The following is a 27,370-nucleotide window of genomic DNA, read 5'->3' as shown; positions in this document are numbered from 1 at the left end:
GATCTGACAGAGACTAATTGTTTGCCATACGAAACATCACCTTGTGATCACCACTATTTCTTAATGATCAACAAAGTTGGAATCTTAGCTATTCTTTGTCTGTTTGTTGTTTAATGCCGCACTCAGCAATATTCCAGCTATATGACGGCAGTCTTTAAATAATCGAGTCTGGTCCAGACAATCCAGTGATTGACATCATGAGCATCAATCCAAGCAATTGGGATACGACATGCATCAAACAAGTCAGCGAGCCTGACCACCCGATCCCGTTAGTCGCCTCTTACAACAAGCATGGTCGCCTATAACAGCAAGCATGGGTTGCTGAAGACCGATTCTACCCCGGATCTGTCTATTCAACACCTCTGGTTACAAAACCGTTTCAATTTATCAAAAATCAGAAATCATTTAGTTACCTTAGAGCTCATGGGGAAAATGAGACAGTGTCCAGATAATGACAAATAGGTTATAAGTCTACATTAGTTTGATCACTTATTTCTTCTCCATAGTCCACTAATATTGGGACAACGACATATAAATACAATCACGCCTCACAACTTTTAACACCAAAATGTATTTAAGCTAATTCTTTTTCTGAATCTTCATGCATAACGTGTATTTCTACTGAATGTGAAATTACCAATGAAGTGTTGGACAGCATTCACATTTTCATTTTATTTGTTTCTATAGAGCTTTTGTCATTCAAGGAATACACCAAAGTGTGGCCTGGGGACTAATCAAAATCCATATATTGAATGTATATTGAATGTATATTGAAATATACATTCAAGAAGCTTACTGATGACAAATTAACAATAGTCACATGAAAAAGTTTCATGGTTTTTTTTACTGTTTCGAGCGGTATACATTTAAGACAACATCAAAAACCATCAGTCCGTAGTTTTACTCATACTTGACATATTATTTTGTCCCAGACGTCGATACATTGAACTTTCGTTGCAATACATTGTAATCACAAACTAGGAACCATGGAGAGAGAATCAATTAACATGAAAGACACATTGGCATAAATATTCGGTTCGGTTAATTTGTATCATCAAAAATAGGCAAAGTAACGGATCCAAGATACATATAACATTACTTGTCACTGGTCTTATTACCGTTTCACTACTCTTGCAAAATTATCACAATACGAGAGCACAATATCTCGAAATGCTTTCTGGTATGTGCTATGCTGAAAATACAATTTCAAAGCAATAGAATGCGAGTGGGGTTTTACACCACTTTTATCCATATTCCAGCAATATGAGGTGGAAGACACGAGAGATTGGCTTTGCACATTTGTACCCATGCGGGGAATCGTAACCCAAGCCTTCGGCATGACGAACGACCACTTTAACCAGCAGTCGACCCACCACCCCTCAAAGCAACAGAGAACAATCTACTTATATATGTACACGATCAACTAGGAATTCAAGATTTAATATCAATGTTCAGAAATGCATAATGTTGTTTGAGGTCACTCTGTCATGTTAATTTCTGGCAAAAATAGCTTGGCACCCAGATCCTTGCATACTCACTGCAAATCTCATTGGAAAACAAAAGACATGTGAGCAACTTGTCATTATTTTTGTAGGTATAAAATGGATTGTTTAATATTTCAATAAAGGTTCTATCATCATATTGTTGAATGATGCCCTAACAGAACTGTTTAAACGTAATTTCATAGCAGTTCAATTTATTTCGTCTAAGTTCTTTTTTGGTCAATATGACGGCTTATCATGGTGGATTTGAGACCATTTTCCATTTTGAGAAAACCTTCATGAAATAGGAACTTCAACAAAAAGCATATTCCCAAACAAACAGCACTTCAAATAATAAATGATCTTTTTTAACTTTTAACAGAAATTATGGCAGGCTGGTCCATAAAAGAGGAAATATAACTAATCTGGTCAAGGAAGATGACATTCAAAATGACAAAGATCTCCAACACTTCGTGGTGGTTTCAGACACTGCCTTGGTCAATTCAAAGATTCAACACAGCCCTGAGTTGGCCATTGAGCAAGTCAGTAAATAACGCATGGTATCAGGTAGGAACATAATACATGTAGCACCAAATCCACAGATGAACAACATTCCTCAATCCATACTCTAGCGTTTCTGCGATTACGGAGACTTAAAACTGACAACAACCTGTTAACTGGACCCACTTGCACAAAGCGATCTTAGCGCTAAGATTATCTTAACTCCCATACTTTAACATAGGCTTACAATAGTCTTAGCGCTAAGATTATCTTAACTCCCATACTTTAACATAGGCTTACAATAGTCGTAGTGCTAAGATGATCTTAACTCCCATACTTTAACATAGGCTTACAATAGTCTCAGCGCTAAGATGATCTTAACTCCCATACTTTAACATAGGCTTACGATAGTCTCAGTGCTAAGATGATCTTAACTCCCATACTTTAACATAGGCTTACAATAGTCTCAGCAATAGGATGATCTTAACTCCCATACTTTAACATAGGCTTACAATAGTCGTAGTGCTAAGATGATCTTAACTCCCATACTTTAACATAGGCTTACAATAGTCTCAGCGCTAAGATCGTTTTGTGCAATTGGCCCCTGGTGTGGTCAAACAGTGAGGCCAGTTCTAGTCCAACATTACCAGTCTTGCAGCATCTGACATACATTTAACATTGAGACAGATTTCTACTGATCTGAGGTAACTGGAGGACACACCCTCAACACTGTATTCACACCCAGCAGCCTTGTACTTAAACTAGCAGTTATAATTAGGCTGATGGAGCAGACGATACAGAATCTGAAACAATATTACCACATAAAACACAACTAATATTAAGCTACACAAAATTACAGATATTATTGGTCATTAATTAACCCCAAAGGCAAAATACAAAAATAATAAAATAAAATATTGACAGGGTCAATTTGATGTTCATTTTCTGTTGAAACAAATGATTAAACCATAAAACTATTTCAGTCAAAATCATCTTACAATTTTATATTTCTAATTTTGGCAAAACGAAGGCTTGTCCACACAAGGAAATAAATTACATTTCTTTTCCACCTTACCTTAAATACTTCAGGCATGCACTTCAAACTTCAAATTATTAAATCTGGTGAATTACCAAATTTATGACTACCCCAAAGATAACATGCATATCTGATATTCCAACAGTTCTTCTGCAACACACCTGCCCTCCCCCGACTTGGATATGAATGTATTTCTAGGCAACACGACTATATACATTTGTTAACAAAGCACACATGATTGAGATTCTCAGCAGGTCCTATTTACATATTAGTTCATACTAACACTTCTACATACATTATATTGGGAATGTGTATAGCATCAGACCTTGCAATAACATAACCTCCGATCACCAGAACTTCCTTGCACTTTAAATGTCAGAAAGATGAAAACATGTATGAAGTGGACATGTACAACGCAAGGTGATATATTCAGACTACAGCACCAGGAAGTAAGGCACACACAGTATCAGGTAGTGGTGTTAGTAGTATGTCATCACCTACTGAGCTAACATATCAGGTATCAATGCTGTATGTTAGAGATGCTGTAGTTAACATGATGTGTAACAAGCTTGCATTTTTAAGAACGCAGCATATGAAACTTAAGATTTAAAGACATGAGAATGACATGGCAAGCTAATATCAAGCTTTCCATGGCATGAAAATCAAGTGACCGAAATATGCACTAAATGGAAAGCATGCATAAAGTTACCCAGTGTAACACGCAACAAGTATGGCAGTGAAACAATATACTGAAAAGACAATATCATACATTGAAGATGAGAAACGATACTCAGAAATCACAAAACGATAATATCGCAACATGATTCATGACACAATACAAGTAAAATTGCATGTTTGTATCTTAATTTGAATCTTAAATGTGGAAGAAAACAGAGCAGATATTTTTGTGGGAAACAAAGTGCAGGGCCCCATTCCACAAAGCCATCTTAGCGCTAAAGTGATCGTAACTCCCATACTCTAACACTGGCTTACAATAGTCGTAGCACTGAGATAGCTTTGTGGAAGGGGGCCCAGATAATAAGATGATTTATTATACTGACACTGAATGACTGCCTTCCTGCATGTACATCAAAAGTTAACACTAAGCACTACATGAAAAACAGCGACTTGAACATGCACGTCATAAATAGCACAACGAGAAACAAGAAATCAACTCTAAATGAAGTATTGAATACAAGAGTAAGTAAAGGGTAAAACAACGAATATATGAACAGACTAACACACTTATGAATACAGGAAGACTCTACGGGTCCAGTCAAACTAGTCCACTCTTCAGTTTTCACTAGTTTCTGTCCACTTGGCTCGTCAAACTCAGAACTAGTTCACACCACTGTGAAATGTATGGATCATGATCTGTGGTATTTGTCAATGATCTACCACTTGAGTGAGGGAGTGAGTGAGTATGGTTTTACGCCGCTTTTAGCAATATTCCAGCAATATCACGGCGGGGACACCAGAAATGGGCTTCACACATTGTACCCATGTCGGGAATCGAACCCGGGTCTTCGGCATGACGAGCGAACGCTTTAACCACCAGGCTACCCGACCGCCCTGATCTACCACTTGAAGCAGCATTTCACGACTTCTAGTGTTAACATTCAATTCAGTTTGTTTTTTCTGTCGAAATGAGTTGAATGAGTATGGTTTTACGCTGCTTCTAGCAATATTTCAGCAACATAACGGCAGGGGACACCAGAAATGGGCTTCACACATTGGGGAAACGAACCCGGGTCTTCGGCGCGATGAGAGAACGCTTTAACCACTAGGCTACCCACCGCCCCTGAAATGATTGAAATCGATGTCAACCCAGTCCTCATTTCAATGAGATGTACAAATAGTTCCTACACATAAAACAACACACAATAGCACCGACTCTCATGTCTTGAAGCCAGCATGCCAATGTCACACTATACATTTTCTCAAATGACTTATCACTGAAATTAAAGAATCGAAAACACAAAGGCAACCAAACATCAAACAACGTATCATTCACATGCAATACCACTAAGAATTGTCCACTAACGGTATCTTCGATGCATATCAATAATTTATCTGGCAGTTCAATATTCAACATTGTTTCTTTGGATTGTAACACTCTTCGTGGAAGAACACAATTATTTGACAATATTTCATAGGCGGAATCTTTGGTTATCCTGCGTAATGCACCACATAGGGGAAATGTAAAATATATATAATGAATGGTAATTTTGTTCAAAATGTCGGTTACAAGCTGTTCTTGTGCACCATGAAATACAGTACGAACGCGACACACGGGTTACACAATTCATAAAGTCAGGTCCTTAGGACATAATTCTCACTCCTCTATTGATTTGTCTGTTTCAAATCACAATATTTTGAGCAGTCTCACACACAACGTTCACAATCAGGGAGTATTTCATAGCGGCAGTGTGGATATTGGCAGAGTTTGTAAAAAACATTAGAAATACACAAAATACGTCATTGTTTTGGCCGTTTTTCATTGTGTCAGTTGCTGTGTCAGTTGCTGTGTCCCTTGAGCTGAGCGCTGACGCTGTAGCCGAGGTCGATGCGGAAAACAAGCAAACCGTCAAAAGAGCCTCGCTGAGTCGGCTTAAACTCGACAGGGTACTTCAGCATCTTTCGAGCACTGAAACAGAATTTCACACGGATTAATAAGTGAGGTGCGTTTCTTCGTATTTTGAAATGAAATATTGTCAGGACAGTCTGTACTTCGTGGTAGACAGACACATCTGTGTCAACAAGACTTAATTATGATGACAGAGTAAAATTAGTCTGGCTGGGCTGATGAAATAAACTGATTAGTAAGCCAGACAGTCTGGTTACAATTAGGTGTGCAGCAATTTAAAACGTCCTAATATAAACTCGCACGACTGGATCTTGTCTCATTACTGTCACAGTTCTTTGTGAGAGAGTGAGTGAGTGAGTGAGTCAATGGCCAGTCAGCAATGGCATATTGTAAGGGATGCTATCGTATATTGTCATATCGATAAATGTTTAAAGTTGATACTGTATTGATACCAATGTTTGCATATCAATACCAAAAAAGAATTCACTGCCACAGAAACGTTAACATTTGTTTTGATAACCATGGTTATGATTGACAATGAGAAGGCAGAAAAATCCATATTAAATATAAAATTAATGAACATGGTTCCTATTTCACATTAACTTGATTAATTGCAGGTCAATAAATAATTTCCTGTCTATACACATACAGATTAACTAATTTTGGTACCATGCCACATTTCATGATGCTTTTTGAATCAATATTTCAATACTAATCTTTCCAATAAACGACACCAAACATTTTTTTTTTTAAAGTTTGAACAGCAAAACGTGACATGGACCAGGAATTTCAGACCTTGTCCGTTATTGGGGACAGAATAAATACTGTTTATGCAAGAATGAGAAGAAACTGTCCAGCATTCTGAGACCATTATGCCCGCTTTAATATTAACAGTAGTATAAAAAATACTTGTCTTGTCCTTTCCTCAATTCAAACCATGAGGGGCAATTCCAACACCTATTGCTAATCACCCTGCACTAGATACAGGGGTTTCTGGTTATTGGCTAAAACATCCGTTGATCGATTCTCATGTTGGACCAACTATTTTGAGACTGTATCACACATGCATACAAACTGGTTCCACATCCAAGCAGACCATCCTCTCTTTTTTCTTAGGTTTCAAAAGCACAAAAACTTGTAAGTAATAAGAGAAAGTAGCCAGGATTCTTATTTTAAAAAGTCACCGGCAACACTACACAATTGCTTGCTTCTCTGAGACATTCTGCCCCATGATAAGACAGTCTGCCATTTGAGTCCCACTCAGTTCAAGTAAAACGTCTTTAGATTGAGTTAAAATTTAAAGTAATATTGCAGTATTTCAGCCATAGTGATGAGAACAATTTATACATAAACAATCAATACATTTAGACTGTATAAAACCTGTCGACTAAGACAGTTTAGTTTTGTTTTGTTTGTTTGTTGTTTAACGCCTCACTCAGCAACATTCCAACTATATAACAGCGGTCTGTAAATAATCGAGTCTAGGCCAGACAATCGAGTGATTGATATCATGAGCATCGATCCACACAATTGGGATATGATGACGTGCATCAACCAAGTCAGCAAGCCTGACCATCCGATCACGTTAGTAGCCTCTTGCGACAAGCATAGTCACCATTTATAACAAACATGGGTTGCTGAAGACCTATTCTACCCCGGATCTGTTTTTCAGTGCATGACTTAGTATGTATTTAGCCATACAGTTCCATCTCAGGAGCAGTCTTCTCACAAGGGGACACTTACAGTACCAGCCACACTCAACCACCATTGTGGACAACCAATTCCCATTTTAACCCACACCTAAATGTAGTGGTTCTCTGATCCTATTGATCCTATTCTTCTGTGTGTGAAAGCATCAAAGTAGGCCATGCTGATAACAGTTGTTGATGCCTTATTGATCTTTTATTTGTTTGTATGTTGTCTAACGCCACACTGAGCAATATTCCAGCTGGTCTGTAAATAATCAAAGCCGGACCTGACAATCCAGTAATTGACAAGAGCATCAATCCATGCAATTTGGATACGATGACATGTATCAAGCAAGTCAGCAAGCCTGACCACCCGATCCCGTTAGTCGCCTCCTACGATAGGCATAGTCGCCTTTCACGGCAAGCATGGGTTTATGAAGACCTATTCTACCCCAGATCGTCATGGGTCTTTTGCCTTATTGAAGTAATGAACATGGCTGGTTCAGTTGTCTGACGTGCCACAATAAACAGGCAGAGTTGCGTGTCATCGGTGTGCCAGAATCCTAGGATCGTTGGTTGGAAACCCATATTCCCTTGTGGGTTTCACCAGTGGGTAAATGTCTACAACTTGCTGCATCAGTTTGGGCTGTCCTCCCACAACGATGATATAACTGAAATACTGTTCCAATCGGCCTTTATCTGACTGTGAGTAAGTGCAAGATATTTATTCAGCAGAGTGTCCCCATGTTTGTTTGTTTGTTTGTTTTTTAATGTCACACTCAGCAGTATTCCAGCTGTAAATAATCGAATCTGGACCAGACAATCCAATGATTGACATCATGAGCATCAATCTACACAAGTGAGATTCGATGACATGCATCAACTAAGTCGGCAAATCTGACCACGCGATCCTGTAAGTTGCCTCTTACAACAAGCATGGGTTGCTATAAAACCAATTCAACCGAGATCTTTACGGCAGTCACACAAACATGTTCCATGTGTATGGAAAATACACCTTGACAAAAGTCATGCAATATCCATGTTCCGTCATCTTAGTGTAGTGTCTTACAACCTCTCGCTAACAATCTTAATTAGTGTTCAATAACATCAGAGCAGTCTGATCAGCTCTCTTGCAACAAGGAGATCAAAACAGTTTACTTTCTTATCACATGGGCCGTCTCGATCAATAACAAGAAACACAACAAACGAAAACATTTTTTGGTCCTGATAGTTCACAGGATTATTTGAAAGAAAGTTTTACCAAACATACAAACCAAAAGATGTTTGGAGTTTATGCCGCACTGAGCAATATTCCAACCATCTGACGACAGCCTATAAATAATCAAGTCAGGACCAGACCATCCAATGATTAATATTGTGAGCAACGATTCACGCCATTGGGGTACGAGGACACTACCAAGTCACCGAGCCTGACACCTGATCCCTTTAGATGCCTCTTATGACCAACATAGGTGGCTGGGGACCCATTCTGAGATAAAAAAATGAATGGTCCGGCCCTATCAATACTGAGGTAAATGAGTTCTGATCCTTCTCACCCAATAGTGAAAGTCTTGTGCTTGACAAAGAAGGGAGGCTGCGAAGGAATGACCTCAATCTGGAAATGGAGACAACAATGTGCAATGGTTGGTTGACGTAATCAAAGACATCTGCTATGTGAAACGTTTAGTGGTTTGGTTTCTTGTTTTACGCCGCACTCAGCAATATTCCAGCTATATGACAGCGGTCTGTAAATACTTGAGTCTGGACCAGACAATCCAGTGATTTACATCATGAACGTCCATCCACGCAATTGGGATCGATGACATGCATCAACTAAGTCAGTGAGCCTGACCACCCGATCCCGTTAGTCGCCTTTTACGACAAGCATAGTCGCCTTTTACGACAAGCATAGTCACCTTTTACGGCAAGCATGGGTTGCTGAAGACCTATTCTAGCTCGGATCTTCACAGGTCGAAACTTTTAGTGACACTGAATATTTACCCTTTACTTTTAGTTGACAAACTTGACAAAAAATGATAAATACAAAAGTCAAGGCCGTTTAATGAAATTTACAAAACTGTTCCACTCAAGGTCTTTGGACTCAAGTCTGGTGTTACCACACTGGAACAACCTCAACAACATTAATGCCCAACTCAGCAATAATCCAGCTATATGACAGCAGTCTGTAAATAATCAAGTCTGGACCAGACAATCCTGTGATGAATATCATGAGCATTGAGCCACTCAATTGGGAAACGATGATGTGCATCAACCAAGTCAGCGCCCCTGACCACCCAATCCCATTAGTCGCCTCTTATGACAAGCATAGTCGCCTGGTACAACAAGCATGGGCTGCTGAAGACCTATTCTACCCCGGATGTTCAAGGGTCTTAACAACATGTACCTGATGGGCCTTCTCGGAGGTGTTCTGGAACTGCACTTTGACCGTGATTCTCTGCTCGGCATCACATTCCGCATGCACTACAGACTGTATCAACTGGATGGGACGGTCACTGCTCCGCTTGGCACTGGAGATACAGGAACATCTTAAGCTCTTGATGCTACATTAAATTACGGTTATAACGAACTGAAGGGGCCACTAATTTTAGTTTGCTATAACCGTAGTTTGTTCTAAGCATATATACAGCAAATGGTCGGGACAAAAAGAATAAGTTCATTATATCCGTTGCTTCGTTACAAGCGTGTTTGTTATAAACATAGTTTATTGTATCTTCATCTCAATCCCTTCTCTCATGATGCAACACTGCTCCAGGCTGTAGAGTGTGCAGTCCCCTTGTAATGTTACAGTTCCAGCTGTGGCTATTACAATACACTGTTGTTTCCATGCACATAATGAGTGTGAGTGAGTTGGGTTTAATGCCACTTTTAACAGTATTCCAGTTATATCACGGCGTGTCAGCTTAATGTGGGAGGAAAGGCCAAAGTGATGCAGGTCTTAGGCATTTACCACTTCGGTGAAACCCACGAGCACGGTTATGGTGCTGACAAACCTAGAAACATAATCAGGGCCACCCAGGGCCCCTGCACATAATGAAATAATGATCCAACACTACCAAAACATGATACTTCATACCAAAACGCTATAGTCATCATCAAAGTAAAGTACCACAACTACATCCTATTTAGTGGATTTGAATCAATTGATAAATCAGTGGCTAGAGACTTCTAGTAAAGACTCTGTAATTGCCGTGAACACAGTGATGATAGAAGCGATACATGGGATGTGTTGTGGTGAGATGTCTTTTTTAGCTGGAAACTTGGTTCTAGGACCTTTCCATGCCAGGGTCGAAGGGGAAAGAGGAATGCATAGTATGAGATAGGATCACTTTAAAAATTGGAACAAAGGCACTGTAGGTCATCTGGATATAGTTTGCCATGGCAACAAGGACAGATACAGCTCCCCTTGAACTCACCTCTCTCTACTGGACCTCTTGCCCTTGTCTGAGGCCCCACTGAGTCGGGCGGCATTGGTCTGCTTCTCTGGTCGCACGTCTTTGTCCACCTCGACTCCCTGCAACAAACAGTTCCAGGATAAAATCAACTCTACAGCTAGTCCTGATCATCGACTGTACAGTTCATCTCAAGTATTATCACGTCAGCTGGTGGCATGTGCAAGGAACGGGTGGGATGGTGTTTTACACCACATCTGTCTGGCCTGGGCTGCGTTTCACAAAGTTTCACAGAGAATCTGGGGAGGTTTGTGGACAACCTACCTCTCCTGTGAGATGAACCTTGAACGTGAGAGAGCTTGCAGCAACAGATGACTTGATCTTGCACTTGACGTCCCAGTACTGTGTGAATGTGCCACTGGACTGAGGAAAGAACACCACGGGCACCTGCAACATTACAGGTGTTAGTTCATTAAACAGTTGTTTACAACAGTGATAGGCTAGCAGGCTCATACTAATTAGCATCCCCGCATCAAACATACAGCACTACATTATATTTCATGATTGTGGCTTAACATGCTTGAGGCTACTTTCAGCAGAATCAGTAAGATCCAAAACAAACGTGTTGCATAACCACAGGTAGTCTGTTAGTGGGCTTGATCTAATTGTTTTTTTCAGTTAACGGAAACAAATTGCTTGGTTTGCTTATCAAATGCAACAGAATCACTTGTAAATATTTACAAATGGAGGGTGAATATGTTAATTCAATCACATGACCAGCCCATGGGTGGTACGGGGAACAAGGGGAGGGACACCCTACCTTGGCAGTTTCCCTGGGCTTGAGTTGCCCCGACTTCTCCGTGAACTGGAAGACGGCGTACGTGACACGGTACACGTCACTGCTGTGGTCAACTCCCTGGACAACACACAAACAACAGTCAAAGTTTAGCCCGTAGGACAAGCAATAATGTGGAGGAACTGAGTGAGTTGGTCCTACAGGCCTCTTTTGTGAATGTACATGTTCATAGGGTTGGTGGATGCAGCTGGAATGAGGGTGAGCTTGGTCTATTAACACAGCAATATCTCCACACTACGACAACATAATCAGATGCTCATTAATAGAGAGCTGTGCAAAAGTTCAGCTAAGTGAAAAAATGAAATCTATCATGTTTTGAGTCATGCCCCTCATCCCACCCAGATCCTATTTATGACATCCTGCAAGAATGAATGAGTTACCAACGACACCTAAAACCATGTAACATTTGTTCATCTTGTTTAACCTATGATAAAGATGCTGTTTAGTTTCAGAGTAAAAGGTATGCTTCGAGTCATTACTTATTGATTTGGCTATGACAGACTTGATTTATTGACTATAAAACCCCTGAAAAACAGATGTCAGAGGCAAAACTTGGAGACATGTTAACCCTTCCGACTCCTACACTTTAGGAATCAAGATTTTTATCCACCATCCAACTCTTGAAACCATTCCCTTGTGAGTGAGTGAGTGAGTGAGTGAGTGAGTGAGTGAGTGAGTGAGTGAGGTTTTACGCCGCTTTTAGCAATATTCCAGCAATATCACGGCGGGGGACACCAGAAATGGGCTTCACACATTGTACCCATGTTGGGAATCGAACCCGGGTCTTCGGCGTGACGATCGAACGCTCTAACCACAAGGCTACCCGACCGCCCCTATTTTCCCTTGTGAGTACCATAGGTAGAGCATGTTACTACAGCAGTGAGAGGTGACACACCTTGACATAGGCTGGGGCAAACGAGGACACGTTCCAGTAGATGGGATCATTGGCTGTGTTGGTGAACTCCAACAGACTCTCTGGAATACATACAAACATATACTGATGAAACAATGCCAATTACAAATGATTCTAAAAAGTAATTATAAATGTAATGTCTGATTTTCTACAATAAAGGACAAGGTATGATAACGGCCCACTTTGAGAACATGTTAGATTTTAACGTAACATAAGCCAGCTCATAAGAAACTGACGGGAAGATTTTTTTTCTGTCAACTCTGTGTCAACTCTGTATTGAGGACCTATTCTGACCCTGACTCCGTACAATGCTAACTGTTTTCCCCACTTACCACAGTGCTCCCCTATCCTGGTGTTGAGGACCTATCTTAAACCTGGACTCTGTACAATGCTAACTGCCTTCCCCACTTACCACAGTGCTCCCCTATCCTGGTGTTGAGGACCTATCTTAAACCTGGACTCTGTACAATGCTAACTGTTTTCCCCACTTACCACAGTGCTCCCCTATCCTGGTGTTGAGGACCTATCTTAAACCTGGACTCCGTACAATGCTAACTGTTTTCCCCACTTACCACAGTGCTCCCCTATCCTGGTGTTGAGGACCTATCCTGACCCAGACTCCGTACAATGCTAACTGTTTTCCCCACTTACCACAGTGCTCCCCTACCCTGGTGTTGAGGACCTATCCTGACCCAGACTTCGTACAATGCTAACTGTTTTCCCCACTTACCACAGTGCTCCCCTACCCTGGTGTTGAGGACCTATCCTGACCCAGACTCCGTACAATGCTAACTGTTTTCCCCACTTACCACAGTGCTCCCCTATCCTGGTGTTGAGGACCTATCCTGACCCAGACTCCGTACAATGCTAACTGTTTTCCCCACTTACCACAGTGCTCCCCTACCCTGGTGTTGAGGACCTATCCTGACCCAGACTCCGTACAATGCTAACTGTTTTCCCCACTTACCACAGTGCTCCCCTATCCTGGTGTTGAGGAACTTGATCTGGGTGTTTGCTAGCTTCACATCCTTGCTGAGGTCAAGTGACATGTCAGGGATGTGGACTGAAGGCGTGGCTGACTGGCTGGTCAGGGGGACGAGGGACGTGCTGGACAGTGATACATCACAACTGCGTTCTTGTATCACATCCGCACGGATCTGCAGCTTCAGCAACTGAAAAGGTAATCATTTATTTATTTTTTTCTTGAATTACATTTATTTCTGTGTCCATATACTGTTTTATCAGCAACAGTCTAACGGAGGGTATAAAAAACACAAAACAGTCAAAGGGAGACAACTGTATCACTGTGTGATCAATAATCATGATCACTGATTGAACATATATCAATTATTAACCAGTAATAATCCAGTTAAGGATCGTAAAGTAAGTGAGGAAGTAGTTTCTACGCTACTTTTAGCATATACCCATGTTGGGAATCGAACCCTGCCTTCGGCATGACAACACTTTTACCACACGGTTACCACATCGCACCAAGGGTGCTTACGACCCCAAAACTCATTAGCATGTTTACATAAGGGTAAAGATGTGCATGACACATACCGATGGACATCATACGGAGTTGGTGATAAAACTAGATACATAGCTCGAAACGAACAATCATAAATTCCATGAAGCATCAATCAATGTCAACGATAACATAAATTGTCTCTACTTTGTCATCCATCAACTTCTAAGTAATGCCTATCCAACAAGTCAATGTTGAAGCAAGATTCAGTTGAACGACAACGTTGACAGCTCACCTTGTATTGGTTATCACAGTTGACCTGAATGGTTCCACTCCAGGGCAGCAGGTCAGGTCTGTCATGCAGTGATGGGAGTGGACTCACACGCAGCTCGGAGGTACTCCTACAGATACAAATGCCAGTATAGTTTTGGGCGTTTGTTTCCTTGTTGTTGACAGAGACAAAAGTCGGTAAAGTTTTGTTCGTTTGTTTGTGTGTTGCTTAACATATTCAATCCAGTGATGGACATCATGAGCACTCATCTACGCAGTTGGGATACAATGACATTCATCAACCAAGTCAGCGAGCCTGACTTCTTGATCGCCTCTTACGACAGGCATATGGCACATGTTGCACAAGAAATATTACCAAGTGTGCAATGTTATCTGAGTGTCCATGGGTCCAAGCACTCATTGTTTTCCCTCTAGCTGCTACTTTGTCTTGATTCACAGGTCATCTCCACCACCAAGCAGTCACAAAGACCAACAGGTGAGTGAGTGAGTGAGTGTGTGAGTGTGTTAGTGAGTGAGTGAGTGGTGAGGGTGAGTAAGTGAGTGAGGGTGAGTGAGTGAGTGAGCGAGTTAGGGTGAGTGAGTGAAGGTGAGTGAGTGAGCGAGCGAGCGAGCGAGCGTGCGTGCGTGCGTGAGTGAGTGACAGTGAGTGAGTGAGTGAGAGAGATTTACGCCGCTTTTAGCGATATTCCAGCAATGGGCTTCACACATTGTAGCCATGTTGGGACTCGAACTTGGGTCTTCGGCGTGACGAGCGAATGCTTTAACCACTAGGCTATCCGACCGGCCCCAGTATAAAGACCCATGGAGTATTGGTAATGCAGTCACATATACTTACAGGTGATGGAGGAACTTAGTGTATACAGACCCATGGAGTATTGGTAATGCAGTCACTTATACTTACAGGTGATGGAGGAACTTAGTGTATACAGACCCATGGAGTATTGGTAATGCAGTCGCATATACTAACAGGTGATGGAGGAACTTAGTGTATACAGACCCATGGAGTATTGGTAATGCAGTCATACAAACATATCTAATCACTTTCAAAACAATACTTCACAATGCCTAGGTCCCAACTCATACCTCGCCCTTTCCATGGGAATGAGAGAAAGGGATGACTGCTCACCTGGGGTTGACTGTTCCCTGTTTGGGAGAGACATGCACACAGTGGCCTGGCCAGCATAGGTCGAAGCTGGAAGGAAACAGTCATAGTCAGTGAGAGAGTTGACTTCAACGGCCCAAAGAGATGCCGCCCACAAACATTTACCACTTTGGTGAAACCCACGAGCTCAGGTATTGTGAGTGAGTGACTGAGTTGGGTATAACGCTGCTTTTAACAGTATTCCAGTTACATCACGGCATGTCAGCTTAATGTGGGAGGAAAGCCCGAAGTGATGCAGGTCTCAGATGTTTACCTCTTCGGTGAAACCCACGAGGATGGTGCTGACAAACCTAGAAACATAATCGGGGCGAACCAGGATTCGAACCCACAATCCCTTGGCATGCCCAAGGGACGCAACTCTGCACAACGAATCGCGGCACCTTAGACGACTGTGCCACCCATGCCCCCGCACAGGTATTGTGATATCAAACCAAGTATCATAATCATTGTGAATGACCAATAAGCATTGAATTCTGGCCTGCCTGGCATATACATTTTTGTCAGTGAATTGCTGTGTCTTAGACTATTTCTAGCTGTGTTATGCATGCAAGGTGTGGTGTGGTGGAACAGGGCTTAACGTCTAGTTTAAGATTATTGCATGTATATAGCAAAATGCATGTGCGCATGCAAGTGTGTGTCAGGCTGGTTGTACTATCCGGACTTATGCCGACTTTATATTGCTAGCCCACTGAGGTACCATGCTGCAGTGTAACATGAATACCCTACTCAGACACAGTATACAGACCGGACTCCAAGCCGACCAGTCCTTGTTTTAGCCCCTTAACGCCAAGCACCTGGCAGGGTAACAAGTACCATTTTTTATCATCTTTTGGGCAGACGCCCTACCACTAGACCACTAGACCATTCACTTCATTCTTAGCGCTGGGAAAAAGGCCACGTGCTACATAGGACGCTTCTTGCTTGAGTAAGGGAAAACAAACCATTTCCATATCTTGTCCAAATGTTGAACGTCCCTAGTCAAAAAACATGCTATGAGTTTACAGATTTTTTCAGTACATACTTCATTTTCCTTCTGGCAAAGTTGAGTATCTGGAAGGAGCGAGATGGAATTTCCTCTCCACCTGAAAAACAGCAATATTTGAACTGAAACCCCTTAATTTGTGCAACTTAATTTCAACATATACCTTTTGGTTGGTTGGTTTTTTAACGCCGCTCTCAGCAATATTCCAGCTATATGGCAACGGTCTGTAATTAATCCAACATATATCTATCCTAGCTATCTAATCAGGCCTTGGAAAAAATTTCACCAGCTTAATGAATGAATTGGGTTCATATTCATATATATATACAAGACAAGCTATTTTTCAGGAAACAGTACCAGACACGTAAACATGTTAAAAGGGAGAATTATTGCATGAATGCTGATTTGCACCAGAGTCCTCAGTATTTCAGCTGTATGACGGCAGCCTGTATAGAATAGAGTCTGACAGCATGGGCACTATCGACATGGCCGGGGCACCCCACCACACAATCAGCTTGGTCACACACTGACACCACCCAATTTTAGTTGGCTCTTAGGTTTTAAATCCTTTTGTTTACTGTTTAAAGCAGCACTCAGAAATTTTCCAGCTCTATGATTGCAGCCTGCAAATTTAGCATGATTATAGTCTGGGTCAGACAAACCAGTGATTGATATTATGATCAATGCTCCAATGGGGCAAGTGAATGTCAAAAGTCACAGGAGAGTAAGAACAAAACTATAAATAATATCCGGGTATACACAAGATTTCAGACTTTAAACAAACAATTTCAGAAGTGATTTAAGAATCATTAGAGCCAATTGCACCTTAGATGACTCCACTCCCCAGCTACCAAAGAATGTCAAGAAAATTTGATAGAGTATGAACAGGACTCTCGTGGATGTTGACAGGTCTCCTCCCTCAAAGTGGATAACAGTTTCTAGACTATAACATACGTGGAGGCAGGGCGAGAATCAGCTGTTCTGGCTGCAACTCCCAGTCATCGTCCTTGCCGGTGGACACAGGCTGTGTCTGACTGTGGAAAGTCTTGCCCACGCCATACATTGAGCTGTAGTCCCTTAAACAAAGGAATGACAATGAATGTAACACTAGACGAGCATTCAATACTCTGCTGACTCACTCACCTGCTGGGTTCCATGTGGGTGGGTGGGTGTTTCACAGCTGACTCACTCACCTGCTGGGTTCCATGTGGGTGGGTATTTCACAGCTGACTCACTTGCTGGGTTCCATGTGGGTGGGTGTTTCACAGCTGACTCACTCACCTGCCTGGTTCCATGTGGGTGGGCATTTCACTGCTGACTCACTCACCTGCAGGGTTCCATGTGGGTGGGTGGGTGTTTCACAGCCGACTCACTCACCTGCTGGGTTCCATGTGGGTGGGTGGTGTTTCACAGCCGACTCACTCACCTGCAGGGTTCCATGTGGGTGGGTGGTGTTTCACAGCCGACTCACTCACCTGCTGGGTTCCATGTGGGTGGGTGGGTGTTTCACAGCCGACTCACTCACCTGCTGGGTTCCATGTGGGGCAGTGAGTCACTGTTGACCTTGTCCCCTGTGACCGCCATCAGCCCGGGGTGGGAGCTGGGGTACAGGTCCAGGCTGGAGTAGGAGCGGTGTTGGGGAGGGGTCTGCATGGGCAGAGAGTCGTACGTGCTTGGCTCCCCTATCAGTGCTAGCGTTGTCTTGGAGATGGCGCTGTAAAACAGCTGCAGGTCACTGGCACTGTCAGCCATACCTTTAGCTGGAAGGGAGGAGTTCGTTTCATAGACATTACAAATGAAAGCTTAGCCATTCAGAAGTTGGCAGAACATGAATACATCACACTTTATGGATAGCATCTTCTTTTATTCTTTGTATATATATTTTACAAGTACTTTATGCACTAACTAAGCATTCACCTGATGAAGGAGCAAGAAGTAGCTCTGAAACATTGAATAAAGAATAAAAGATGTTTATATACATAAAAATATTGGCAAAAAAACCTTAAGAGTGAGTGAGTGAGTGAGTGAGTGAGTGAGTGAGTGAGTGAGTGAGAGAGTGAGTGGTTTAACACCAATTTTAACAGTACGTCAGTTATGAAATGACACGTCACCATAAAGTAGGAGAAAATCCTTAAGTGATGCAGGTTTTAGATTTCAACACTAGACCACAGAGGCGGTCCATTTCTATAAGCCACAGCACAGACAATGTGCTACGAGTACACGCTCTGTACCTTCACTGAGTACAGCAGCACTCTCCTCGTCAGTGTATCTCACGTCAAAGTTGACGTCCTTCACACCCAGGTTCTCCACAGACTTCAGAGGCTTGGACAAGCGCTCACGCCGAATGCCCCTGCAACATACAGACAGTCATATGAGTGTCAATGTCTAAAAAGGTGTGTTTCAAGAAGCTATTCTCTTGTCTCTGGATCAATTGGTGAGCCATGTCCTGTCAAGGGACACTAGACTTGGGCTTGACAAATTGTTTATTTGATGGTTTGTTGTTTAATGCCACACTCAGCAATATTCCAGCTATATGATGGTGATCTGAAGATAATCGAGTATGGACCAGACAATCCATTGATTGACATCATGAGCATCAATCCATGCAATTGGGATACGATGACATGCATCAACCAAGTCAGCGAGCCTGACCACTCGATCCCGTAAGTCGCCTCTTACGACAAGCAAAGTCGCCTTTTTATGACAAGCAAGGGGTGCTGAAGACCTATTCTTTCCAGGATCTTCACGGGTCTAACAAACTGTACCCATGGTGAGAATCAAACCTGGGCCTTTAGTATGTCAAGCCATGACCTCTAAGCTACCTCCTGACCAGATAGGATTGAATGAGTAAAAGAGGTTCTAAGTGGTAAACAATGATCATACAGTAACATGCCAATGACTTGTAATGCATTGTACAGCTAGAACACTGTAGCTCCGACGATAGATGTAAATTCAGTTATATTGATGTACACAGATTAGATACTGACTCATATGTAGTGGTACAAACAGCCATCAATAACAGAAAGCGATACTAATGGGGTGGTTCTGAAACAATCTCATCAATTTCGAGTATAATGTGGACAATGTGCCTGACCTGACGGCCATATTGAAAATCAAAAGGGCACCTGTTGAACAAATGTGTCACTCTTGGTGAGTAGCTGCAACTCAAACATCAGCAAACGTGTTATAGAGAATTTGAAGGCATTGGCAAAGTTCAAAACAATGTCAAATTTCAAAATGTGGAAAAAAACCGAAACAGATGCTCATTTACAGTCAGAACTATACAAAATTACACTACACAATCTTCAAAAGGAAAAATAAGAATGACCATACTGTAATCTGACAGGAGAACTCTTGCATTTAGATGTCATCAATGCATGTAACAAGCATTTCTGCATGGATGATGATGATGATGATGATGATGATGATGATGTCCTTGAAAACATAAAGGATGCATACCTTCTATACTTTTGTCTGCTGATCTCATCTCCATGGTAAAAAGCAATGGCGGCCACAATTTCCTTGTGTTGGGCACAGATTGCAATCTCACGGTTTGATGGGCTGAATGCAATCACGACAGTCTGGATAACAGAAATACTGACATAGACACAAATGTGAAAGTGACACATGAAGCATCCTTGATTATCCAGGGTTCATCTGCGTTACCCAGCTATACATCCATGGGGAACAACTCACCAAGCATTTCCCTCTCAAAAATAGTCAAATCAAGTTTCGAGCACGTTTGATTCTTCAGAAATGACATCATGACAGAACAATGTTTTATTGTGAACCAAAACTTGCTTTGTTATTCATTGTTCTTTGCAATTTATCATGCAGCTATCTTATATCGAATGATCAACATTCCTAGCAGTCACAGCCACTTCACACTGTAACCATCCAATACTCAATTCAGTTCCCTCATAGGGGAAACATGAGGTGATGGGCATGCCCCGCACATTTTGTTTGTCTGTTGTTTAATGCTGCATTCAGCAATATTCAAGCTATATGACGGCGGTCTGTAAATAATCGAATCTGAACCAGACAATCCAGTGATTGAAATCATGAGCTTCAATCTACGCAACTGGGACACGATGACATGCATCAACCAAGTCAGCAAGCCTGACAATCCGATCCCCCGCTCATTGTGAGTTGAATGAGTAGGCAATCCAGCACAGTCTTGTCTTCTTGCAGCCTTACCATGATAGGCACAAAAATATAAGTGCTTCATTTTGTGTTCTTCTGAGAAACACAATTAGAACAAGCAAACACAGCAACAAACGGCCACCCAAGGGTGGTAATAAGACATTCATGACCCTTCAGCATGACCCTTCTCACCTTCTGCTGGCCGGGAGTCAGAACAAACTCGTTGGGGTCAATAGCTACTCTCCCGGGGGCAAGGTTCTTGGAGCAGTGCAGATCTGAAAGGCAGTTAAATTTCCTGAATCACTGCCGGCTTATTTCAATTTAGTTTGTGTTTTCTATTCAGATACCATGCACCATGCTATTTTGCAGTTGGCCAATTCATTACTTACCGGGGATGTGATGATTGATCAAGTTATCTATGCAATGCAATTGTCACTGGTCTGATGACAAGAATATTCTCATTTGACATTGATACTCATGTATGTGTTTCAACAAGTAAAATCAAATTAGTTTGGTTTGGTTTGTTTGTTGTTAAACGCCGCACTCAGCAATATTCCAGCTAAGACAGCGGTCTGTAAATAATCGAGTCTGGACCAGACAATCCAGTGATTGATATCATGAGCATCGAGCCACACAATTGGGATCAATGACATGTATCAACCAAGTCAGAGAGCCTGACCACCTGATCCCGTTAGTCGCCTCTTACGACAAGTATAGTTGCCTATTATGGCAAGCATGGGTTGCTGAAGACCTATTCTACCCCGGATCTTCATGGTCTGAAATCAAATTAAAAAAGACTAATCATCCCACTCCTACTAACTGCATTACCAATTTCTTATTTCAAAACAAATGTTGCTGGAAGATAAGATGTGGATATCCATCAGAAACACATTCATGAAATTTATATCAGACAACTTGCAATATCTACCTTCGTAAGGTGTTGCTCGGACAAATGCTGACCGCCGTCCTGAGTTAGTGACGACCACTCTGCTGAGACAGTTATTGCCAATAGAGACACGTCCAATAGTAGCAAAGTACTTGTCTGTCCCAGACTGACCAACGCCCTCGAGAGTGATGGCGCTCAGTCCCCCGTAGCCAGATAGAGGAATCTACAGGACGTATCAAAACAAGTTTTACCCGATGCCAATGGAGAAATAATGAAAACAAACTGAAAACAAATTTGTAGAATTTTCCTATTCGGAATATTCTATAAGTAATACGTTACCACTGTTATACCGAGGCTGTTGTCTCCCACAACTGCTGCTATAGCGAAATCTACCACAGAGATCTCAATTACCTCATGCAGCACGTGCGTAGCCACCTAGCTGCCATGTGACACCCTTCACTCTTGTCTCCTGCGAGAGCAAGTGCTCGGGGGACGGACGGGCGGGCAGCAGCCCAGTGGTAACGTATTACTTATAGAATATTCCGAATAGGAAAATTCTACAAATTACATTAAGTAATACGTTACCACTGTTATACCGAGGCTGACTACCACAGTAGGCGGTGGGGAGCACCTACAACCCGAATCCTGACTGCTAGCGTTCCTTCCGACCAGCGGAAGTAAACACCAAGGCGGAAGCACTCGATGCGCATGCACCTAGCTAGGCGTTACCCTATAGGAATACCAAAGCACTGTCATGCGCATACCGTAAGGCTCAATCGTCATTGCCAAAACGATTGGTGACTCCAAACGGCCCCACTGGATAGGTATTTCATCGCCGCAGCGGATGAGAACACTGTATCCGCGTGAGCTAAATCTTAGATCAGGTTAAACAGTCGAAAAGAGGGAAATTAATTTCCTTCAGACCGTATATCCCAGAGCAAGCCTACTGAAAGTATGCATTAGGCGCGTGACCTAATTCCAGTATTCGTAAGCATGTATCGCAAGGTTGGAATACACGACAGACAATTAAATGCATAATTGTCAAAATACAAATAAGGACAAAACACACATAAAGCCGCCTCACCTGTGGTGTGAGTGCGCTGGTTTGCAGGACCCCCACTCCTGTACCCACGGCGTGGGAACATTGGAGACGACCCAGATTGACCACCGTGCAAGGACTGACGACTGCGGAGTTTGAAATTGCGCTGGACACACCCCCTAGATGACCGCTTGTGCCGCGATCAGCGGCCCAAGACGGTGCAACCCCTCCACGTCTTCATCAGAAACCTTTCTGAGGTAATGATTGGCAAAAACCGAGTCAGAACGCCAGTAACAACCTCGTAATATTCTGTGAACAGAGATATTCGAGTGTAGGGCAAATGTTGCCGCTAGCGCCCTGATCTCGTGCGGGTTTGACCCCGCTACCGGTAACCCCCGAGACCGGTACGCCAGATTGATGACAGAACGAAGCCACAACGCAATCGAGTTGCGAGTTATGTCAACCGTGCGATTAGGGTTACACGATATGAACAGACGGTCACGCCCTTGTCTACGTTCATTCGAAGCCTTAAGATAATACTTAAGGGCCCTAACCGGACACAGCGCTCTGTCCTCAGTATCAGCAGGATGTAAGATTTCTTTGAGTGATCTTACAGTGAATTCTCTCTCCGCTTGCCCGACTCTCTGATTCTTGGCGACGAAGCCCATGAGCAGGCCCAGGCGGACCGCTCCTTCGTCACCCCTATCGAATCGTACCTTGGCGACATCGAGTGCATGAATTTCGGATACACGTGCCGCCGTGGCAAAGGAGAGGAGAAAAGCTGTTTTCCAAGTCACATGCTGGAACGAAGCACTATGCAAGGGTTCATACGGAGCTTCCGTAAGTGATTGCAACACTAGGGAAAGATCCCAGGCTGGTGCCCGAAGGCGGCCCTTCTTAAGATCGTGCTGTTTGAAACCCTTGATAATACCCCGTATCACCGGCTCTTTGGAGAGACTGGTACCCATAGCAACCTCCCGTACCGTAGCAACGGACGAGACATAGTTGGCAATGGAACCCCCGGAGAGTTTCCGGGTCTCTCGCAAGTGAGACATGAAACGAGCAATATCCTGCACAGATACCTTATCCGGCGAATGAATGTGATGTTTACAACACCACTTCGTGAAAATAACCCAACGTGCATTATACACCTTCTGGGTAGAATCACGATGCATACTAACGTATGCCCGAGACGCCCGGCGAGAAAAACCTTTACTCCTCAGACGCTCGGTGACAACATCCACGCGTGCAGATTGAACTGCCCTGCGTTTGGATGAAGCTGACGGGTGTGAGGGTGGATCAAGAGATCCGGTCTCACAGGCAGTGGGAGTGGCGACTGCGTGACCTGGGTCAGCAAGTCGGGGTACCACGATCTGTTCGGCCACATGGGCGCGATCAGTAACATTCGACAGCGAACTCCTCGAAGCCGGCTTAGAATGTGTGGTATCAACGCTGTCGGCGGGTAAGCATAAGCGTCCAAGCCCGTCCAGTCTAACGCGAGAGCATCGTGATCGATGGCCCTCGGGTCCGGGACTGGTGATACAAACAACGGGAGTTGATTGTTGAACCGCGTTGCGAACAGGTCGACCATCGGACGACCCAAACGTTCGCACAGCCACTGAAACACTACTGGGTTCAGCATCCACTCTGTGGGGCTCGGATCCCGAGGCCTCGATAGAGCATCGGCCAGTACGTTCCGCACACCTGGGATGTGACGGGCGCGTATCTGGCACGGGACACTGTCCACCAGAGCGTAAAACTCGAACGTGAGATCGAGCAGCGAGTGACTGTGGGTTCCCCCCAGTTTGTTCACATAGGACACTACCGTCGTGTTGTCGGTCGCCAGCATGAGCCGGGCGTCGACGAGACGATGCTTCCAGTGATTGACTGCGTTGATCACTGCCTTGAACTCGAGACAATTGATGTGAAGACCTAGTTCGTCTACGCACCACAGCCCCGAGCTCACCTCCCCCTCTAGATGGGCGCCCCAGCCCACTAGAGAGGCGTCTGTATACAGGTTCAACGTGGCCCGGTAGGGCCGCATAGAGACTCCTGATAAGACATTGTAAGGGACCGTCCACCACTCCAGATGCGGTCGGAGCCGATCCGGGAGGGCGACGGTCGCACTGTTCACCTCCGTTGCTAACAACTGGATTAAAAACCGTTGCAGCGGGCGGAGTTGGAGACGACCCCGTATGGTGCAGTCCTGGGCTGATACAAGTAGCCCTAACAGCTGTTCCCAAAAGTGAACAGTCTGTTGCACCGCTAAGACTTTGGCAATCATCGCCTGAATTTTGTGCCACCGGTCTGGGGGGACAAATAGGCGATGGGACACCGTGTTGAACCGACCTCCGATGAACTGCAAGTTCTGAGAAGGGGTTAACTCGCTCTTGGGGAGATTGACAATCCACCCCAATTGCTCCAAGAGCCGACGTGCGAAAACGAGATGGCGTGACAGGGTGTCCGACATTCGATTTGCTACTAGCGAGTCGTCCAGGTACGCGAAGTACCGGACACCCCTCCGGTGGAGGAACCCCACTATGGGGGTGGTTAACCGGGTGAACAGCCAGGGAGCGGACGAAAGACCGAATGGGAGTACAACCCACTCGTAGTGCCTGCCTTGAAAGACAAACCTGAGATACCTGTGATGATCCGAGTGAATCGGAACATGCAGATAAGCATCCTTCAGGTCGATCGAAGCTAGCCAGTCGGCCGGCATGATCAGTGCTTTCAGGTCCGTCAAGCTCAACATTCTGAACTTGGGCGGCTTGCGCAGGTAGAACTCGTTGAACGATTTCAAGTTGTGAATCATTCTGAGTTCGGCACTGTCCTTCTTGGGAACGAGAAATATCCTGGAGTAAAACCCCGGTGTTATTTCTGGTAGAGCTAACTCCCGAACTGCCCTCTTCTCCACCAACCTGCCGATGGCATCGGCGAGGAAGGGAAGATCGGTTTCCGAATAGAAACCTGCCGACGGGGCAACGGTGAGCGGCGGATTCGCTTTGAGATCGAGCCGATAGCCGTACCGAATCGTGTTGACCACCCACGGGTCGTCGAACACTTGTTCCCAATTCTCCCAGTAAGTCTGGAGTCTGGCTCCCACTGGGGAAAGAGAGGGGGGCCGGACGGGCTGCGGCAGGCGCAACTGTCCAGGGCCGTGTGACTCGGGTTCGCCTACGGGCCAACCGAAGTTGGCGCTGTCGGCATACGAACCCCTCCAATGAGAGTCACCTGGAGGGGCCCTTGCCGTCCTTAGACGACTTGGGCTTCCCCCAGTTCCCCTTCTTCCCGCGAAAGGGCTGCTGAGAACCCTTACCCGAGCCCTCAGAGCGGGGCTTCTTCCCGGAGGAAGAAGGACCCGACCCCTTAGGCCTGCCGGACGCAGCAACCTGGGGCGCACTCCGCTTCGGAGCGGCACCCAGGCGCCTATGCAAGGACCCCACAAGATCCAGTGTGTGCCGAGAGGCCTCGGCAGACACAGCGGCCTGTTGTTCCTTCAGAACCCCAGGGATCTTGTTATTAAACAGGGTCCGAGCAGACCAAGCCTGCGAAAGGAGCACCTCCTGATTGGCAGCGTCCGACCCTGAAGCAACCAGATACGACTGGCGCCGAAGAAAATGGCACGTGCCGGAAACAAAGGCCGAAGCCCCGGCAACGTACTCCAGGGAAGCATTCAAACCGAGCAAGCAGTTGTAAATGCGCTGGTCACGGTCCGTGGGAGAACCTTCGACCAGACTGGCCGCCGCAGCCAGGTATGTGTCTCCGTGAGACATAGCCAGCATGGAGTGTCGAGCGAGGGTGTCCAGCTGTTGCAGGGTACCTTGCGGTACCGTGGCAACCGGTGGGGCACGGACCCCCAAACGCTCCACATGGGCTTCCGCAGAAGGACCAGCCTCGGGAAAGGCAAGGTCATGAACTGGGAAAGACCCTTTTCTCCACGACGGGGGAGGTAACGGGAGACCCCGACCGGAGGCAGCCGTGAAGGCTTTCTCCAAAGACGGCTTAATCCCGCGCAGCAAGGTTGATGCCGGGAAAGCCTTGTCGGACGACTCGTCGTATACCTCGGAGGAACCCACGGAACCGTGGATACCCCGCGGTATCGGCAGGGGCTTTGGCATGTCCTCGAAGAGGTCATACACCATGGCCACGCGGTCCTTAACCGATAGCGGAAGCAACGGTTCGGGGGAAGGACCGGTAACCACGGCAGCCGGCGCCGTACCGGTGGACCCCGCGTCCGAACCCGCGGCCATCGAAGAGGCCGGGGACGGAACAGCCAGCGGCCTATCTTGCGATAAGGCCGCCAGCTTGGAGTCCACAATTTGCGACAACAATGCGGCGACGGAAGCCCCAGACAGCCCGAGGGCCGCAAGGGGATCCGCCGCAGCCGACAAGGAGGTGCCCGCACGGGGGCCCCGACCGGACGAACCGGCCACCACAGGGGTGGAAACGGACTGCGCGCACAGCCGGTACCGCTCAAACTCCGCAGGTCCCAGACCTTCGCACAGGGTGCACCGGGTTTCCTCGCAAGGAACCCTGCACCGCGGGCAACGATCGTGGGGATCCCGGGACGACAAAAACTTTCTGCACACCCCACAACTCCGAGGAGCAGGGGTAGAGGGGGTGGAGACAGGGGACATATCCATGTCAGACATTGATTGTTTTCTAGAAACAAAGAACAAAACATGGTTACAACGCACGCACCACAATGATTCACAAACGAACATTTTCACAAGAAAATAAACGAGCAATGTGAACATATAACATACACATATAACTTTTACTAAAGAAATAAGTTATGTTAACCCCCAAAACATACAAGAACAGGGGAAACGTAAAACACAACGTGCATACGCGAACCCCGCAAGTATATAGAAAAAAGGGCGGGAAAAATTTTCCGTTTGGCGGGAAAATTATAACCAAGCGTAGCTAC

General features: G+C 44.6%; 1 protein-coding gene across 1 annotated transcript in view; it reads right to left on the bottom strand.

Annotated features, from left to right (window-relative positions):
* Nucleotides 1-2,464: 2,464 nt before the first annotated feature.
* The window catches only part of LOC124112489 (centrosomal protein of 192 kDa-like), a 59,182-nt gene continuing 34,276 nt past the window's right edge, over nucleotides 2,465-27,370 (bottom strand). The window contains exons 27-43 of the mRNA XM_048397548.1: nucleotides 21,444-21,624; nucleotides 20,708-20,790; nucleotides 19,832-19,953; nucleotides 18,604-18,722; nucleotides 17,898-18,132; nucleotides 17,327-17,448; nucleotides 16,412-16,472; nucleotides 15,355-15,420; nucleotides 14,233-14,338; nucleotides 13,440-13,644; nucleotides 12,455-12,534; nucleotides 11,524-11,619; nucleotides 11,028-11,150; nucleotides 10,728-10,825; nucleotides 9,698-9,821; nucleotides 8,850-8,908; nucleotides 2,465-5,665 (exon numbers count right to left, since the gene is read on the bottom strand). Coding sequence (XP_048253505.1) covers nucleotides 5,536-5,665; nucleotides 8,850-8,908; nucleotides 9,698-9,821; nucleotides 10,728-10,825; nucleotides 11,028-11,150; nucleotides 11,524-11,619; nucleotides 12,455-12,534; nucleotides 13,440-13,644; nucleotides 14,233-14,338; nucleotides 15,355-15,420; nucleotides 16,412-16,472; nucleotides 17,327-17,448; nucleotides 17,898-18,132; nucleotides 18,604-18,722; nucleotides 19,832-19,953; nucleotides 20,708-20,790; nucleotides 21,444-21,624 — 2,010 coding nt within the window. The 3' untranslated portion in view covers nucleotides 2,465-5,535. The remainder of the gene's footprint in view (nucleotides 5,666-8,849; nucleotides 8,909-9,697; nucleotides 9,822-10,727; nucleotides 10,826-11,027; nucleotides 11,151-11,523; nucleotides 11,620-12,454; nucleotides 12,535-13,439; nucleotides 13,645-14,232; nucleotides 14,339-15,354; nucleotides 15,421-16,411; nucleotides 16,473-17,326; nucleotides 17,449-17,897; nucleotides 18,133-18,603; nucleotides 18,723-19,831; nucleotides 19,954-20,707; nucleotides 20,791-21,443; nucleotides 21,625-27,370) is intronic.

The sequence above is a fragment of the Haliotis rufescens genome, unplaced genomic scaffold (genome assembly GCF_023055435.1).
Source record: "Haliotis rufescens isolate VD_foot unplaced genomic scaffold, xgHalRufe1.0.p SCAF_17, whole genome shotgun sequence".
Classification (NCBI taxonomy): domain Eukaryota; kingdom Metazoa; phylum Mollusca; class Gastropoda; order Lepetellida; family Haliotidae; genus Haliotis; species Haliotis rufescens.
This window is presented reverse-complemented; position numbering and strand designations above follow the sequence as displayed.